Here is a 15016-nt window from a genome sequence, read left to right as displayed (position 1 = left end):
AGCAGTGAAGGCTTCTATGTTAGAGAGGTTTATTTTGTATTTGGTGTTATTCTCCTAAACTTCCAGCTGATACAACTGACAATCATACAAAATTAGAAAATAAAATCATGCATTATTCTGAAGAGTCCTTGGTAATCCCTTTGAGTTTCAGAAAGGTCAACATTAAACTCTAAGTGTGTTCCATCTTCCATCCTGAGTTAAAATGGCGGGGGGTGGGTGGGGGGGTGTTAGAAAACAGAACTTTTCATTGTGCATTTTCCTCACTGGAATTTGTTCTGATTAGATTTGCTGGAAGAACACATTATCCTTCCTGAAGTTCTAGGTAATGGTTCATTGTCTATAAAGAAACTATGCAATATAAGCTTTCTCCAGATGTTAGTCACAATTGACATAGCTGGCCAAAGGAACACCAAGAATGTTGGTTGTTGAGAAGAAGGAAGCTACAGAGAAGTTAAGATAATTTTCCAAATAATCTTTTTTGCTAGAAGATTAAACCATTTCTGCAGGGAATGAAGATCCAAATTGCTCGTAATAATTGGTCTAACACATTGTTGAGTATCTAAGTGTTTTGCTCTCCTATGTTAAGTGACACTTCTCTTAATGAAAAGAGAACAAGGCCAAAACAAGGCAGTAGCAACAGTCTTGGCACTTGTTACATAGAAGGTGGCAATGCAGCTTCATCTTTCATGGCTGATGAACCTACTGTGAGATCTTTCCTTTGAGCAATGTTGCTACAGGAGTAGCAGCTCCTAGCATTAAGTAGCATGCCTTCACTCCCACTTCTTTTTCCCAGCATGGACATACAAAAAAATGGAGTAGTTGGCTGCTGGGATTTACTCACTGTTGAACAGCCTGTTTCCTCCGAGCAAACAGAAGCGCCATTCATATTACAAGTTAGAAAACACTGCCTTCACACCCATGCCATTGTAGTCAAGGACAGAGATCTAAATCAATATGGTCTATTGCTGTACCTAGAGGTTTTGCATAGACAGTATATTAAGATGTTCAGAGTGTACTGTTATTTCCAGCATGAATAGAGGATCTCCCACCAGCTTACAGATAAAGTAGTTGATCTATTTCAGTGCTATACAGCACTAAAATACCTTAAAAATATTAGGTCCATTTGATCTAGTGAAAGTCAATATTAGATTTTCTCTCACTAGTGTCATGTATACTAGTATTTTAAATGATCTTATAAGCCATATTTTATAATTTTCCTATTTTAACTTTAAACATTAGAAAAATCACAGTGATTAGAAGGCTAATAGCTTGAACAAATTTAGAAGTGAGTACAAAAGAGGTTCTTGCAATTGCACAAGTTTTTTCAGTAATATTTTTCTTATGAGAAAGAAGAGTGTGAGGTCAGATTCTGAAACACTGATTGATAGCCTGATTGATAAAAACAGTAATTCTTAAACTTTAATTGACAATAATTAAACATGGGGTGGGGGTGGCATACACCAGAATAGATAGATCATTTGTCTTTTCTGAAGTTACCATAGCTTCACTGCCTTCATATTCTAGGGTCCAGGATTCTGGAACATGATTCAAAACTAATTCTACAGAGAAACCTATTAGTTTTTAACTTACTGCAGCAAGCTTCATCCCAATGAAAAAAATCTGCTAATGAAATTCTCCTTGTTAGACTGAAACCTCAGGTGTCTAGGATACAAGCTTGTAACTAGCATGCTATTAAAGCACTCAACCCACTGCTACGACAATAGTACAATTCCCTCTCTTCAGTTTTATTCACCACTAACATGTCAAATGAAAAGCAAGTAAACCAAAAATATTTCCCCTGAATATGTGGAACAGTAGTAAGCAAAAATATTCTCTCTCCTTGAATATTCTTCACAAATGGGAGTTAAACTAAGATATTTCTGAGACATTACACTGAAAAATATTAATTCAGAATTCAATTCATCAATCTATTCCATTACTCATGCCTGATTAATCTAGAGTGGAGTCATTAATAGAAATCTGTTTAAAGTGGCATGAAGGTCTCTGGCTAAGTTATAATCATACATTTGTCATGTGTCTACACACTTTTAGAAAAGATACATGTAAGACTGCTGTTTTTAAATCCTTCTTTCATATTTTGCTTTATTCATATTGTCAAAAATAGGGGAAACCCCTCCTGCCTACTCTTCAGTGTGGATCAAGGGATCCAAACAAAAGTTGTGGTAGACCACTAAGACTTGCTGAATAACTATATGGGGCACACAAGCAAAAGAGCCTGAAGATCCATCATAGAGTGGATGAATCATGTGATCCCATCCCAAGACTTGTAGAAGAGGTCTGTTACCTGACGCACAGACTTAGTCTTGCAACCACGACTTCAGTGGGGAACACATGATTTGGTACTACAGTAACTGCTGTCACCTAGAGAAGGCATACTAACATTTTCACTCCTTGCTTTCTTTTTCAATTCATGAAGTCTTCCTTATGAAGTTATACATTCTATGTTGGTTTTGCATGACCCTTGTAAAAGGTATCCCAAAGCAAAGGTTAACGCCTGTAGATTTACTTTAATAATACTGAAGGAACCCATGACCACTGAGTTCATAGCTCAAGTTCTTCTTTGTGGCGGCTAAGTCACAGGACCTAAAAACTATTGTCTTACAAGAGCATCAAAAACATATACTGTAAAAGTTTTTGTCAATATAAAAAGATAATTATATTAATATTATCTTAAAAGAAGGAAAAGACAAGTTTAATACATGCTCGCTCTTACATGTTTTAGTTGATTTGACTTTTCTGAAGTATCTGGTTGTACTACAGACCAGTTAGCTTTTAAGGAATTTATTATAATCACTAGATGTTGTCTGCTAAGTGGGAGTATGTCAGTTAGACCTCAAATCCCATAAAAAATGCTGCTTTGATTAGCAAAACTAAAGATGAAGTACACAGTATTCTATATAAATATGTTACTCTAATATGCATTTTAAAGTTGTGAAATAGCAACACCCAAGAGCATTAAGAAGTTTATTTAATTTCCATCCTACTATTTCTGCACTCAGGGTATGACTGATTTTAGTAACATCTTAATTTTTACCACCATAAGTGAAGTTTTTAGCTTTTTTCAAAAATTTTTGCAATTAAGCACTTTCAGCTGGATTTTCAAATGTTTCTGGTTACAAGATGCATTCAAGTATTCCAGTAACGTGTCTTGCAGTCATGTCTGTACCTTGTTTCTTATTATTTTCAGAGCCTAAAACCTTGATTTGCCTTCTTTTTGCTTTCTATCTTGTCCTCATCTACTTAATCCTCCCTTAAAAAGCAGTAGTATTTATACTTTAAAAAAATCTTCCTTGAAAAATAATGTATTGTATAGTCTTTAAGCATAACCTACCTTTCCTTCATCCATTGGATTGTCACTAATGTGGACAATAGGTCCCGGGTGAGATTTGGACGACCTAAAAAAGAAACACTTCCATTTAATTAAAATATTTCCCCTGCCCAAAACTGCATCTCAAAATGATTGCACATAATACAGACTCTGCAGATACAGACTCCATGGAAGCAAGTTATTGACATTTCAGCATGGAGTCTTACTTTCATGTTCAAGCCCATACATACTTTGTCTGTTTTTAGGCACTTAGTTTCTGTCTGTTTACAAGAAGGAGAGACTTATTTACTGCTTATTCACAACACAGGAGATATTGTATAGCTAATGGCAATTTTTCTATCTTAAAGTTTGTTGTTACAGAATTGACACAGTTGGAAAAAATGTTTATTTTTATGCTAGAAACCAGGTCTTGCCATTTTCATAAATTGCCCAAGCTGGGCATTATTAACACAACACTGAGTTAAGACATTATGTTGACTTCTTGCTATTGAAGAAGATGGACTAATGAAGAGCTGTATTTCTTTCAACAGCCTTTGGCAAGCGATGGATTTCATGTGTTTTCTGAAGACAGACGTAACATACTGGGAACAAAACAACAGCACAGGAACAGCAGCACACAAGTATGCGCTTTCTCCCAACAACACACTATTTGCATACACGAATTTATTATTAAAAAGGAGGAGAAATGACAATAGCTATAACATATACCTCTCTTGGAATAGACTTATTTAAATTTACATTTTCAGCCAGTAATTTTACTCAGCATGCATCAGCCCTCTTACAATGCATACCTTTGTACTTGGGGATTTAACCCCAAAACTGTAGCAGTCCATGCCTGCCCAAGTACCAGCCACATCATCTTTCAACTTATGTTATTTTTCTAGGTCTTTATCACCACAGATTATTTTCATGTCTATTTTTGTACTGTTTATTTAGTCTATTTTTATGTCTATTCCAAGCACCATGATAAAATAGTATTATAGGCAGAAACATATATATTAACATTAACACTTCACATATGAGAAAAAAATTTACATGACTAGTCTCACTACACCAAATATGTGATCAAAGTGCGTAAATAATGTGGAGGCCACTCTAGGTAACAATGACACTTCTGCAACTGATGTTAATAACATCTGGGACACTTCTGTTCCCGCCCCTCAACAAACAATACTTGATTAAACTCACAGTTCAATGGCTTTATTCCACATGATGACATAGCCTGAGAGAGTAAATGATTCCACGTTGACAATGTGAATGTTTCCTCTTTCAGTGCCCACATATAGCCATTTACTTTGGAAAGGAAGATGACAAAATGTTATCCTGAAAGAGAAAGCCACCAAAAGAGACATTAAAGAAGTCTTTTAGGTATACTACTCTTCAAGGTTTACGTTGCCAAAAGGTAGAAGAAAGGCAATAGCAAACAGGAAGAAATAAGATAAGTTACAGGTAGAGAAAAGTAGCAAAGGCAGCACATAACAAAAGTAAGACATACACAATGTAAAATCTTGGACTAAGCAAAAAATAGAAACCAAGCTATTCTAAAACTATTAAGTCATTCAGAACAAAATTACACAGCCACCTTTGAAAATTTTCATATTGAATGTATTTGTTCAAGATTATTCATATTAATCTTAAACTTAATTTATAATAATATAAACTTAATTAATATTAAACTTAAAATATTCCTGTGTTACAATCTCTAAATCTCCCTTTGAAATCTAATTTGAAGTTTTAAATAACAAAGGATTTTTAGAAGTAGCCTTATTCAGCTTAAGCTGGTTTCAAGTAAGGAGACAAAGGCAAAAAAATAAAGCATAAGAAATATAAGTTTACATGTAACCCAAAGTATACACTAAAGAGCAAACCTAAAACCCATCCTGAACTACTATAAAAGTTATTATTTTAAAATAAGTAGTTTAAATTTGGGGCTATTATTTTACTTAAACCACATTTTAATTTTCTGCCTTATAGCTTTCTCTTCTGCTAGAAGGAAGTACTTGAACAAAACCCAAAAGCTAATGACTGTTTGTACCAGCAGAGAACTGTTCTTTGACCATAGCTCCAGTACAAATCTTAGTATTTGAAAGCCTGGTTACTTCTGGCCTCTTGGGTCCTGCTTAGTTTCCTATTTCTACAAATTTGATAAGGAAATCATGTGTGTAAGAACTGAAGCTTCTACAGGGTCTGATTTTTCTATACAATAGAAATACTAACTTGAAATTAGAATCTAGAAACTTTCTGGAAACTGTAAACCATTTTAATCTGACAGGGCCCAATACTGAATGAAATTGCCAGACTACCTGGACTATCAAACTTCGGCTTTCAGAAATGTTTCAGTGATAAGGTAAAACAGTTATTCAATGGAAATTTGTTCTCTCTAATCCTTAGCTTTACAGATATTTTTTTTTTTTGTTCTTGTTTTTTCTCAGTTGGGCTCCCTTCTTGCCAAATCCACGCATCACTTCACAAGCCTGTTAATAATTATTTATGCAAAGAACATATTTAGATCCTTTGCATTAGATGCTGTATGTACACATTTCAGCACAAAAGCAAAGCCTAACAGCAGCAGTGAAAAAAATCAGCTGAAAAGATGTTAATTTGTATTACAGGTTTCAACATTTAAGGCTTCTGTAGTAATACTACCTGGGTCAGAATTGTATCACTAATTTATATCACTAATTTCTTTCTAGTTAGGGAATGCAGTTTTCTCACGAAAATATTTACTTTATCCATTTTTTAACTACCTAGATTTCTAGTGCTTGAATATTTAAGCCAAGAGGCTGCACTAACTTCTTTCAATGTTTCACAGAAAAAGGACTATATACAACAAGATTTAAAACGCTCTTCCAACTCACTGAGCTTACAGAGGTTGTAACATTTTTACTAAGAACAGTAATCTGCAAACACCTCAGTTTAAGGACTTGAATTTCCCCAACATCCTTGAAAAAAATATTTTAGTGGAAGCTAAATCGCATACACCTGTACACACACTTCCTAGGCAGGCCCCAAAATCTTACTGACCAGTAAGAGAGCTCTCCCACTACAAGCAGTTCACAGGGAAGGGGAAAGAGATGCAGCATGAAACAAACCCTCAGCACTCTACAACATCACAGCTTCTTTCTGTGCCAGGACTCCACGTGCCAGAAGCAGCTGGCAGCCAGATCAGTTGGATCTTAAAACATGGCCTAGCAGCCGGAAAGAGTATTCAGGAGCAGGGTCATGGGCCTATCTGTCTTGATCTGTGAGTCAGTATTGTGAATTACAGTTATCCAACACTTTCACTATAAAAAAAACCCAATTTATTTCATGTCAGTTAAAAGGTGGGCAAAAATATAAGTTGGGGCTGCAACTTTGATTGCTATAGCAAAAAAGCAACACAAAGAAATGTCCAACTTCTCAATACTCTTGATAGCCTTCTTGAATATGCAGCCATATTCAATTTACTGTCTCCTCTGTGCAAGTGAGATTAATTTTGTCAAGAGTTAGCAAGCAATGAAATGATTCCACGCCAAGAGTAAATTAGAGTTGCAGAAACTTCACAAAATGTTTACAAGCTCTCAAAGGCAGGAGGTTGAAGAGACTTCAAAATTGTTAAGTATAAGCACATATAAAACAGGGTTCTTAACCTTACCCTTCAAAGTGTGGTTTTACCAGTCTTCTACAATCAGAAATCAGTCTTGTATGATTTTTATATAACCTAAAAAAATATTCTTAGAGCTTTTATGTTTCACAGAACTGATGACTCGTTAAATCCAAAAGGGATTTGTCATCCTGATCCCGCTATAATGAAAGAATCACCATTTCACCTTGGATATGGTAAACGTTACTCTATTTGCAAATATAAAATTATATTTGCTTTTTCTTTATTTTCTCAATAGGAAAATTATGTCTTTCAATTTTCAGTAATTCAATTAGATTTTTGTCTGAGGTGATTCATTTCAGATAACTACATTTATTTCGGCAATTTACAGAATAACATTTCCAACATTAAAGTCTATGTACTGAGCTCCTCAACCTTCAGTGATTAAGGCTTCACCTTAAACTACATAGATTTTAAACAGCATTAGAAATGTTACAGCCCTCTTAAAAACTAAAATTCAGTGAAGCTATGACCATCTCAAGGACCAATGAAGGCATACTAGCATGTCAACATACAGGTGGTATTCGGTGGCCTTGCTTGCTCCACTGAAAATTGGGCTGAGGATTAAAGGGATTCAAACTTGTTTTGTTGGATAGAAACAAAATGTCAGGGTCTTTCTGGTGGTGAGGCAATACTTGCTTATTTAACACTTGGCCAAAACCAGCAGTTTTTTTCCTGAAAAATGCAGACTTTTCTTTCAGAAACTTATCTTCCTGCCACCACAAGATTAGAATAATATACTCCATCCATAACATATTAAGATGAACAGAAGTTGCCATATAATGCTCTGGCCATTTCTACAACTCAAGCATTCTTCCCCCTCTCTCCCTGCCCAAATGGATACATACGTAACTGTGGAAAATACAATCAATTGTTGGGAAGAGATCAAAAAGGCTACAGATGCAAAAGTATTTTACTTGGGTTGAGTGTAAGTCTTTCTTGCATACAAACCCCAACTGCCTGGAAATAATATATCAGTCAAAAGCAGAGTGCCATACTCCTCCTGTATCAAGCTATTTTTTCCAAAAATACTAGCACAGAAGCATCTAAGAAATAATAGGCCAGTTTTGTGCATCTAAAGAGACAGCCTGGGACCATCTGAGCCACTAATCGCAGAAAGCAGGCTTTTGCAGGCAGCTCTTTCACGGCACAACAGATTCCTCACGTTATCTCCAAGGAAACTTCAGCTACCTCAGTAAGGATAGTACATTTTGTGAAGCAGATTGAACTTTTAGCATAAGTATTAAGTATTGTGCATAAATATAAGTATTGTGCACAGCACTTTATTTCAGGTATTTCACTTCCCCATACCTGTACAAAGAAAAAAAATCCCTTTATAGAAATCATCAATGCTTTAAGGAGGTTTGGGTTTTTTAATTTGAAACCTACAATAAAATTTTAACATATGCTAACATCACTGCTAAAATGAGGTACTGTTATGCAACCCCAAAACTGTCAGGGTAGTTCTAAACTCTGCTGTAGCTGTACTTTTTCCCTAAGCACAAAATCTTCCTCCTCACTGCATATATATTTGCAAAGCCACTCCTTCCCCTGCCACCCCCCTTCCAGAAAAAAAAAAAAAAAACAACCCACAAGAAATTTCACTTTCCTGTGAAATGAATTTGTAAGAGTTGAACCAATAGTCCAAGAACACAGAATTATATACAGAAAACCCAGTGGAACATTAGCAGTAGAAAACACTGATAAAAGAAAAACCCTCACAAAGTATTTCTCCTTACTGTACCTAAAATGTAATTCATGCTATTGCTTATAGGAGAGTATTAGCAGTGACAGGAGAGTCTTTTAGAAGCCATTTGTAAGCCTACTGAAGGTATTTCCTTTAACTGCAGACCATGTGCCTTTTCTGATAATCTGTCAAAGATAGTTAAGAAAAACCTTAATTGTGGTTGTTTCACATTGTGTATTAAAATAGTGATTAAAGCAAGCGATAGTATTCCCTAGAGGAATTTAATTACAGAAATATCAAGTAATACAATTTTTTAAATTAATATGTAAGCCAAAGAATTATGCTTTTAAGGGAAATATATATAAAATGACAGGCTGTTATCTTGAGTGTATTATTATGAGAACAGAAATGCTTCTAAATTAATCTTTACCTTTCCTTAGTCTACTACACTATGAAATATTATACGTCCTTCAGAATTTTCCACTGCTTGAACAAAGCACAGTGACAAATACTCTGATGAATGACAAACACTGAAAACAGATTTTATTTTTAAGTCACTGAAACTATTTCTAGAACCTCAGGCTATCATTATAGGTCTGCAGTTACTGTAATTACACTAGCTGTTCAAATCATTATTGTATCCACAAAAAAGTCTTCTAAGAAGTGTTAATCTATCCAAGTTGTATTCCGCATACCTGTATCTTCAACCTTTCATGCATAAGATAGCCGCCATACAAAATTCAGAGGCTGAGAAGTTTAGTTCTTATGTTAGCCTAGACTCCATGTCTGCAGTCCCTTGTCAAGCCTTCAATGGGCCTAAACAGTCAAGGACCAGTGTCAGAATGATATACTGGTAACTGCAGTAAGCTTAAAATACCTACCTATATAGAAAAGGCCTGAAGGGACAGAAGGCACATGCATAAGAAGAATTCTTCAATGCATCCCAAAAATGCCCCCTCAGAAGACTACGTGGATAAATGCAGTGTATCATAGAAACTGGACCAGGTGCTTCAATTCCATTTATATCCCATAACAGCACTGCACATGATGCTTTTCCAAATATGTTTACTCGAAGGGCTGCCTCTAACACAGCTGAGAAGTACCTATGTTCAGTATCTGAGCTGTGCTGTACACTAGTGTGTCAAGATGGAGTAACGGGAAAGCAAGAGCCAAGAACAGAAATAAAATTGTCACCACTGATGTGATCAATACTAGGGCCATGTCAGAGTTATAGCTTTCCCACAGGAGACAGAAGAATTACACCAACACTGATGGAAAAAAGTCTGTCCGACAGGCAGGGCTTAAAGACTAGAGGTTGAATTCTGCCCAGGAACATGGCAGTTGGTCATTACGTGCCTTGTACCACTGTGAAAGTCAGTGCGCAAGAAAAGCTAACAGGGCAACGGAGAAAGTTTTGTAAAAACTGCTTCTTAGAAACCTGAAATCTCAGAGTAATGGGACTCAGCACTTCAGTTCTGCCTCAGTGCCAAAGGCAGCAGAAGGCACCTGATGCAACTGCAGTTCCATCAGCTGTACTGACATGTGGGACTGTGTGCATGCATGGCCTCAAGAAAATGTTTTTCAAAGCAATCTGATCTTGTGTGAGACGTTCACATCTGCAGCAAATCCAGACTGTCAAGAAGTTCATTGTCTCCTGCTAACTTCTTGAAACATGATAAAACTTTTAATTACATCATCTAGTGGATCACCAATTCAGGAATATTTTTAAGCCAACCAGTTAAAAGAAGGTTTTGTATGATGCCATGAAGGCAAGCAGACCCAGGGATCATTTCCTTTCACTCAAGAAGACAGATAGTTTACAAAGTATAAAACAACTTAGTTATGTGTGAAAAACCCAGTTGTGTCATCTATTAAACTTGTACTTGGTATATCACTGACTCTGCAGAGACTCCAAATATTTAACTTCTCAGTAGTATTGTTTGGATATGTATCTGTAATCCTTCTGTTCATTATACTATAATCCTACCCCAAAACACACAGGGCAAAGGGAAAAAAGCCAGACCTCAAACAAAGGCTGGAAGTGAAACAGGGTTACTGATACACAGAAAGGGAGAGAAAAAAGCCGACAACCAAAACCCCATAAACAATGTCTATCACCACCTGCTCTCACAGAAAAGAAAACATGTATGTCCTTCTGTTATCCACAAAGTGGCAGAATTGGTCAGTTTATAAATTCAGTGAGGTGGAAGGAAAAATTCTCTCTCAGCCACCATCTGCTAACGCATGAGCTGAGTACAAAGCTAAGAGCATCTAACAAGACAAGGTACATGTCAAAAAAGTTAAGTCTTGTTTATTAATAAGAAGTAAATACAAGTGGGGTTTTTCATTCACTCTAGACAGTTTGTGTTTTAACACAATGCTGAAGTTCCTGTTTACAGCAGGATACAAAGCCAGTGACACTTAAAGCATGATTTTGTGACTGAATTGTGCAGTCTCATGCTGAGGAAAACTATTTAAATCCCACAGCACAAAAGTTGATGTATTAAACTAAACTGCTATCAATGCATACAGAGATCAATATGCAAAACACACACTAAGTAGTTCTATTTTTATGCTATGGTTCTTATCTTTATGGTAAGTCACAAAGCAAGTAAACTTTTTCTTTTGGCATTAGAACAGGGAGTATCAGCTCAGGAAGGATGCAAGTCTTAGATAACTAAAATTCTTTGTGCTTATATGTAAAGCTGATTGGTTTGGTTTGCAGCAAGAGAGACTCAAATTTGTCATCCCGCACCACTCGTGGTGGCTGGGTTTGGTTTTTGTTTGTTTTTGTTGTTGTTTTAGGTTGTTTTGTTTTTGTTTTTTTAATCAAGTTAGTCTGTCACCTCACCCTCTCTTAAGTTGGTTATGTGAAAGTCCCTGGCTCATCAGTGCTGTGTGTTTGACCTTTTGCACCTTAGATCAGCACAAAGTTTAACATGTCTTGCATGACAAGAAAACTAAAGCCAGACTGGGTATCTGCCTCACGACATGCTTTCAATATTTACTCTAATAAGAAGCATTAACTATGCTTATTTCAGAGTTAAATCTAGCCTAACATTAACATTTGCTATTAAGTCAAAACAAATTTGACATGAGGCTTGTCTAACATATGAACATACAACAATTTGACTACGCATGTTCCATATTTATACAGGTATGTAGATGACAAACTACATTGTTATTCACTGAATAGATGTTAGAAAAGTACACAACCTGGGATACTAAATAAGTTCACATGCTGAATTGTGCATTCTGCAAAGAGGTAATACTTATACACTTTCAACTTGCATGACAAGGCACACAAGCAACCCCCAGCCTGTAAATATCATTATGCATTTTTGTCCTGGCCCCTGCACACCACTTCCCACAGTCAAGGAACAGTGGCTAAGCTTGGTATGACATTTGTTTAATATCTTCTAACTTTTGTCTGGTAACCAGAACATGAAGCAGCTGCAAAACCCACACAAATGCAACAGGAACAAAAGGCTAGAAAACTTGCAAAACCAGCTTGTTTCACACTGTGCTTCTGACATCTGCCAGCAATTGCAACTAACAGATTGGTTATACATAAAAACTTCATCAATTACCAGTTCAGAAGACTTGCTTCAAATTAGTAACCATCGCTGGTACAAAAGAGTCAAGAGCTATGAATATATTAAATGGACAGTTTCTTTTCCACAGATACTCAACTCATTTAAAGATTCAGCAGAAAGCAGCATCTTTAGAAACTCTTGGCTGCTACTTTTGAAGAAATGTTTGCTCAAATTAAGAAGCTGCAAGTTACCTAATGAAGATATATTCCACAGCTCAGAACAAAGTCTGTAATGGGCAGAGAATTATTTTAAAAGAAAAAGCAACTCGCTTTCACCACTCCCTGTTCTTAAAATTAATGACTAGAGGAAGCAAGAATTCATACTTTCCAGTCATATACTAGATACTGTATTCTGAATTAATTTACAGGTAATTTAATACTCTAATTCAATTTTCAGGTAAGTATACAACATACTTAGCATGTGACACAAGCATTTATAAACAAACTACGTCTGTTTTTCATTCCTTATTTGAAAGATGTTCAGAACAGGCCTGAAAGCTACCTAGCCAAACTGAATTACCAGCAGGAGAAACAAATACAAAATCTAGAAATTGTGTTGTTAAACATTGGGCAGTTAATCTTCCATATGGCTAAAAGCAAGGAATTAGCCAGACCTGGTAGAAGGCTGTGCCAGGAGAATACAGAATCCATTAACAACTGAGCTTTATAATTTATTTTTTTTTAAAGAACACAGCTCAAGAATGGTTTGAGATTAGAATATCCTTTAATTTGAGTAACTAACTGCTACAGTTAGTTTTCTACACTACAACCAACCTTCTAGTTCACATCTAACTTGAATAGTTGCTTCAGTCACGTAGTAAGATTTGGCTTTGTTTCCCCTCCAAGGACATTTTTTCCAGTTTAACTTATTTATTCTTCTACCTGAAGTAATTTCCAAGATATTGAAGTTTCCTGCACAAGCTGGCAAATTAAAATATCATTAGAGAAGACACTGCTACAAGGCTCTGTTGTAGTATTTAATATTTTAAATAATTCCTGTTTGAGGATTTAGTTATCCTTATAAGAAAATCTTAATCCCACAACATAAATTTAAAAGATTTTATTAAGTCAGTATCTAAACTTGGTGCTTGTGAATTGAGAAGATCCAGTTATATTCATGTACACTCTTCAATAAACTTAGTAGTTAATATACTTCATAAAACTGACCTAAGCAAAGCCCATTTACTTCCAATTCACATAACATATCAAACATATTGGATATAATTACTAAGAACTTAGTGTTACAAGGACATCTATTTAGAATTAGCAGTGAAATAGTGCAATTTTCTTAAGTTCAAAATCAAAGTAATTCCTTAGTAATGAGATTACACTTTATTTTATAAAGCTTTATCTTAGAAAATAGTGAAAATAAAACAGAATATTTGAAAACAGTTAAGAGTCAGCCCGCACAACTTAATAAGCTGCTGTGACAATGTATGGTCTGGGATCTTAATTGTTCTAGCTACTTCTATATGCTATTACGGTGGACACTAAGATTAAACTTACTAGAAGAACCAGCCCTTATTTCAAACTATACCTTCACCACTCTTGGTAACTATGGTGCTCTCATCGCCTCTTTTAGCAAGGCACAGATTTTCCTGGAAAAATCGGTACTCCCTCAAAACTAATGACAAATGCAACCATTGATGTGACATGAGTGACCTGGACTCCTTTCCACCCCCACCCCTCTTTCTCATAAGCGGACACACAGTTCAACTCCCTGTAAAAGGTTTTGCCAGTGAGACCACCACATTTACAGGAAAATGATGGTTTAGAATTCCACTCTGTTTAACCAAAGATATCTAAGACTAAGCCAGCTTCCAACTGATTTACACACAATTAGAATCACCTCCTCAGGTATCTATTTTAAATCATTAGTTAGGAGCCAATGTCCAAGCGTGGTTTCAGGCTGCAAATCTGAATTTTGTATTTATATTGCAGGATTCATTTAAGAAAGAAGGGAGAAAGGAGAGGGACAAAATTCAGTTCGGATACACCACTACATCTCCTGTAGTTGGATAGTCCTCGTTAAAGTAGAGGTTGTGACTTGCATTTCTCTCCATTTGGCTTTTATAGTGCATAAAGGAACACCGTCACTCCCTTGGGGCAGAGAATTTTGCTCTGTCAGAGCTTTGTTTTGTGCGTAACAGCTAGAATCACAGAACGGTTTGGGTCAGAAGGGGCCTTTAAAGACTGTCGAAGTCCAACCCACCTGCTGTGGGAAGAGACATCTTCCACTAGACCAGGTTGCTCAAAGCACCATCCAACCTGGCCTTGAACACTGACAGGGATGGGGCATCCACAGCTTCTCTGGACAACTTGTTCCAGTGCCTCACCACCCTCAGAGCGAAGAATTTCTTCCTTACATCTAATCTAAATCTACTCTCTTTCAGTTTAAAGCCATTATCCCTTGTCCTATCACTACAGGGCCTGGTAAAAAGTTTATGCAGGGTGATCATAGAAACAACTTCAAAAGGGACCCATTCCTTAGAGCTTATTACTTCCTGTGCTGTTCAACTGAAACGTCAGTCACAGATTACTCTGTGTTCTTGCTAGTATCCTTGGAGCTCCCCAAGCAGTCCATCTCTGAAGCACAGTGCTCAAAAGTAGACATAGCATTCCAGCTGAGACTTTACCTGTACTGAAAAAGGGCTACTTCCCAAAAGGGAAGGACTACTTATTTAAAAAAGATACACATATTTTGCAAATACTTAATCAACTAACTTTTAGAAGTTTAATCTA

General features: G+C 36.2%; 1 protein-coding gene across 1 annotated transcript in view; it reads right to left on the bottom strand.

Moving 5' to 3' along the window:
- Positions 1-15016, bottom strand: part of STXBP5 (syntaxin binding protein 5) — a 109595-nt gene that overhangs the window by 65030 nt on the left and 29549 nt on the right. Inside the window, exons 6-7 of the mRNA XM_064446994.1 lie at positions 4538-4672; positions 3353-3416 (exon numbers count right to left, since the gene is read on the bottom strand). Of these exons, the coding sequence (XP_064303064.1) occupies positions 3353-3416; positions 4538-4672 (199 nt within the window). The remainder of the gene's footprint in view (positions 1-3352; positions 3417-4537; positions 4673-15016) is intronic.

Source organism: Phalacrocorax carbo, chromosome 3 (assembly GCF_963921805.1).
Source record: "Phalacrocorax carbo chromosome 3, bPhaCar2.1, whole genome shotgun sequence".
Taxonomy (NCBI): domain Eukaryota; kingdom Metazoa; phylum Chordata; class Aves; order Suliformes; family Phalacrocoracidae; genus Phalacrocorax; species Phalacrocorax carbo.
The sequence above is the reverse complement of the archived record's forward strand: the minus strand, read 5'-3'. Positions and strand labels throughout refer to the sequence as shown.